Source organism: Rhagoletis pomonella, unplaced genomic scaffold (assembly GCF_013731165.1).
Source record: "Rhagoletis pomonella isolate Grant_MI unplaced genomic scaffold, Rhpom_1.0 Rhpom_scaffold_00007, whole genome shotgun sequence".
In the NCBI taxonomy this organism is placed as follows: Eukaryota; Metazoa; Arthropoda; class Insecta; order Diptera; family Tephritidae; genus Rhagoletis; species Rhagoletis pomonella.
This window is the reverse complement of record NW_023458561.1, coordinates 68,523,547-68,527,166: the sequence shown is the minus strand read 5'-3', so window position 1 is coordinate 68,527,166 and position 3,620 is coordinate 68,523,547. Positions and strand designations below refer to the sequence as shown.

Genomic DNA, 3,620 nt, shown 5'->3' with positions numbered 1-3,620 from the left:
AAGGGGCTGATTGAACTCATTACTAATATACATAAAAATTTAAATACATAGTATATGTACATATATGTATGAAAGTACATATTCATTTTATTAACATCTATTTGTTCATGTCCATGTGTCCGATTTTCGCTCTTCGAAGTCCTATATCGGAAACAAATGAAGCCCAGAGGAATTGGCAATGGTCTGGGACAAACAGCGAGAAAGTAAAGAGAGCTGTCTGTCGACAGTCCAGCTTCATTAATTTAATACTGTCATGGAATTGCTCTCTTTATATTTTAACCGATTGATCGTCGCCTATTTATATATATGTGTGTATTTTTGTATGTATTTGTATTTGTCTGAACCTGACATTGGTCCTTGTCCTAATAGTTCGTATGTTAAAATTATTTTCAGAATATTTACTTATTTTACTACGTTTTTGTATGTTTGCTTGTGTTTGGTGGTGGATCTAATCCGATCTAAATCCACAAAACGAATGGCAAAATGAAGAGAGCTATCCATCGACAGTCAAGTTTTATAATATACTGTCATGGAATTGCTCTTTTTGTATAGTATTCGACAATCAGCAAAGTTTACTAAAATTCCATGTTTTTCTGCATTTTGTATATGTCCACAAACGGCATCTGGCTCTTAACTGTTATGCCCAAGGTGCTTTTAAAAACAAGTTTCCCAATCTGTTAATGCTGACTGTTCAGTAATATTTGTTTGAACATACTTAGTAGCAAGTAAATGGGGGTTAGCTTTAAGGCGCTTAGCCTCTGACACTAACTTTAACACGAGGTAAGGATCTATTGATAATATCAGGCAGATTCGGCAATTCGTTTTCGAGTGGTTTTCAATGTCACTTGGAATGCAAATTTTAAGGGGTGAAAATTCGCTCGGAAATGGTATGTACAACCTGCCTGAATATAGGTATTTCGTCTTTAGTTGAATTATAAATTAACTAGAAACTTAGTCCTAAAAACTCGTATTTTCCCCCAGAGAAAAGTCTATCCATTACAAAATCCAATTTTGTTAGCCATAAGAACGTCAGTCGACTTTCAATGTTTTATTAACATCGATCATCTAGCAAACATCTAGTTCCAGGATTTACTTCATTGTAATTCAAACTTAATTTAAAGGAATTAAAATACTATTTACTTAAAGACCACCACGGCCTCGGCCACCCGTCGGTCCTCCTTGCCATGCCCCACGTCCACCACCAGGAGCACCCGTTGGTGGGCCGCCTCTTCCACCTCCACCTGGGCCGCCTCGACCTCTTCCTCGTGCTACAAATGTAAATAGATTAGATGCGTACGCAAATCGCACATGCTAACACTTTTACCTTGCGCTCGAAGTATCGCCGCTTTTCCTCTGCCAGCCGTCCCGCCCAATCCCTTTCCTGTCTGTTTTTTAAACATCGGCGCATTCTTCAACATGTCAGGTAGGATAAGGAAGCGAATTTTTGACCCGCGTATGTACACGTTTTCCAAGTTTGCCGTTCGTCCATCACGATATGTGACTGTGATTTGTGTCATTTGGCAATTCATGTTATCTTCTGCCTCTATTAGTTTGCCCCGGTATACTTCGCCGGTAATTGTCTCACACGTGATAATATGCCCCTCTGCTTCGTGTAGCACTTTTATTGGTACACCGATAGACATTTCGTTTTATTTGATGATATTTTATATGAATAATTAAATATTTATTTGTGAACGTGGTGCAAAAGTAGCTTTTTTGCAGAACGATAATTAAAACGTTTATACTCCTTTGACAGCCGAAAAGCAACTCGAGCGAGTTCGCCATTTTCATGCTGAATGTGCTTGTCGGTATGCTTGACGGAAAGCTTGAGAAAAATATAATACAGTTTGAGAGCTTTCTAGGCGAGCGGCCTTAAAAATGTGAAATTGCGCTAAAGAATAATTTTCTTGAATAGCTTAAAAATTGAGCATACGGCTATTTTTTTTTTGTTAAATTCTGGAATTTTTTTATATGAAAAAAAGGGTAGGACAGTCAGAAAAAAATTCTCAAAAATCAACGCGATTTTTTAGAGATTTGAAATTTGCATATTATTATAATAAAATTTAATGCGCTATAAAACTGCATACCTGAATTCTTTTTCGAAATTCGTATCAAAAAGTTCGTGATTTTATTGAAATTTGCAGTTTTCTTAATACTTGTACACAGTATCAATCTTGGATTTAAATGGAGTTTGCTAAAATATAAGCCATGTTTTAATACAAAATTAACAAAACAAAAAAAATTTAGCATGTAAAACATTGCGAGTATTAACAAAAAAAAGAGCCGTACGCCCATTTTGGGAGTAACTGTATGTATTATTATCTCATTGAGATAAATGTAATAAAGTATGAAGTAGTTATTTACATCTCTAACTAAATTTTTTATTTCCTCTAGGTGCAGATGAATGTTTGTTTTATGCGTTGTGGCTTATAATTTAAGCGAACAAGCGATCCCTTTCATCCCTATAAATATGGTTATAAACCCATAATATTATTATCTCATTTGTGTTATTCTAGCAAACTATGCTACGTAGAGACTTTTCTTTATCATAATCTTATCTTCCCTTTATTTGTGTTTACCCATTCTGACTTGTTTCTAGTGCATCATCACCACGACAATCGAGGTTGAGTAAACAAAGGAATAACAAATTTTAAGTATTAACAATTTCAAAACAGAGTAAACAAGCTTCACAGCCACCTGATAAAGTAGTAAAGATACACAGCATCATAAAAATGGCTTGATGACAACGTGCCTGTAGTCGAGAAAATTCCTGATAGTACATAGCTTATTTAATTTAAGTTCTAAATGACATAACTAACAAATGTTAAGTTCATGTTTCGATTATTCAAAAGAGTATTTCAAATTATTTCACTACAATTGGCTTTCTTGATGGCAAAAACCAATACATACATATAAATATATCTTTTCGACTAAATTGCCAATTTTTCTATTACAGCGACCCAACATTTAGTAGTAGTTTCAGCAGTAGAAGAGAAGTTAATGAAAATGCTCTTGGATTCCCTAGTGTATCTAAGGCACGTACCATCTCCACCTCCTCTTGCGCTACCAACATGTCGACTGAGTCCTTCTGTATCTCTCTCGGCGTAGGGCCTCTGTGGTGGTTTTGATGTCCCTACCCACCACAGAACTGATCACGATAGGGCGTCACTCTTAACTGGTACGTTAAACACTACTTTTAAATTTAAAAATGTAGCCTATGTACATAATAATTAAAATATGCCTCCAACTTAGATTACTCTCGGAAAACTTCTGTGGATTCAACTGGTGGCAGCGTATTCGAACACAGCCGCACTTCATCGGAGTGCTCTGATTCGGACGGCAGCGATTCACAGCATAGCAGTGATGTTCACTCACTATATTCAGAGGAAGATTGCCAAGAGATGGTCAAACATATTTTGCAACATGACAATCCAACTCGTATAACCATCAAATTGCACGTAACTGAAAACAAATACACGGAATGGGAGTCGGTAAGTTTAGTAGCAGCTTAAGCCAATTGGAAAATATCATTTGAACGCTTAAATTTGTATTTATTTGTTACTTCGGTATTTTCAGGTTTTGAACCCCATAAATAACATCTTGTACGTTGCAATGCCTGA

The 3,620-nt window shown here is 36.0% G+C and overlaps 2 protein-coding genes across 2 annotated transcripts in view; one reads left to right on the top strand and one right to left on the bottom strand.

The window, feature by feature from the left end:
* The window catches only part of LOC118743421 (ornithine decarboxylase antizyme-like), a 35,513-nt gene that overhangs the window by 30,758 nt on the left and 1,135 nt on the right, over positions 1-3,620 (top strand). Inside the window, 3 exon segments of the mRNA XM_036476073.1 lie at positions 2,957-3,122; positions 3,124-3,178; positions 3,253-3,491. Coding sequence (XP_036331966.1) covers positions 2,957-3,122; positions 3,124-3,178; positions 3,253-3,491 — 460 coding nt within the window.
* Positions 977-1,853, bottom strand: LOC118743423 (small nuclear ribonucleoprotein Sm D3). The gene is made up of 2 exons (XM_036476076.1): positions 1,325-1,853; positions 977-1,268 (listed from the first exon to the last, which is right to left on the bottom strand). Exons 1-2 carry the CDS (start codon positions 1,641-1,643, stop codon positions 1,141-1,143), a joined length of 447 nt encoding a protein of 148 aa, XP_036331969.1. The 5' UTR covers positions 1,644-1,853; the 3' UTR covers positions 977-1,140.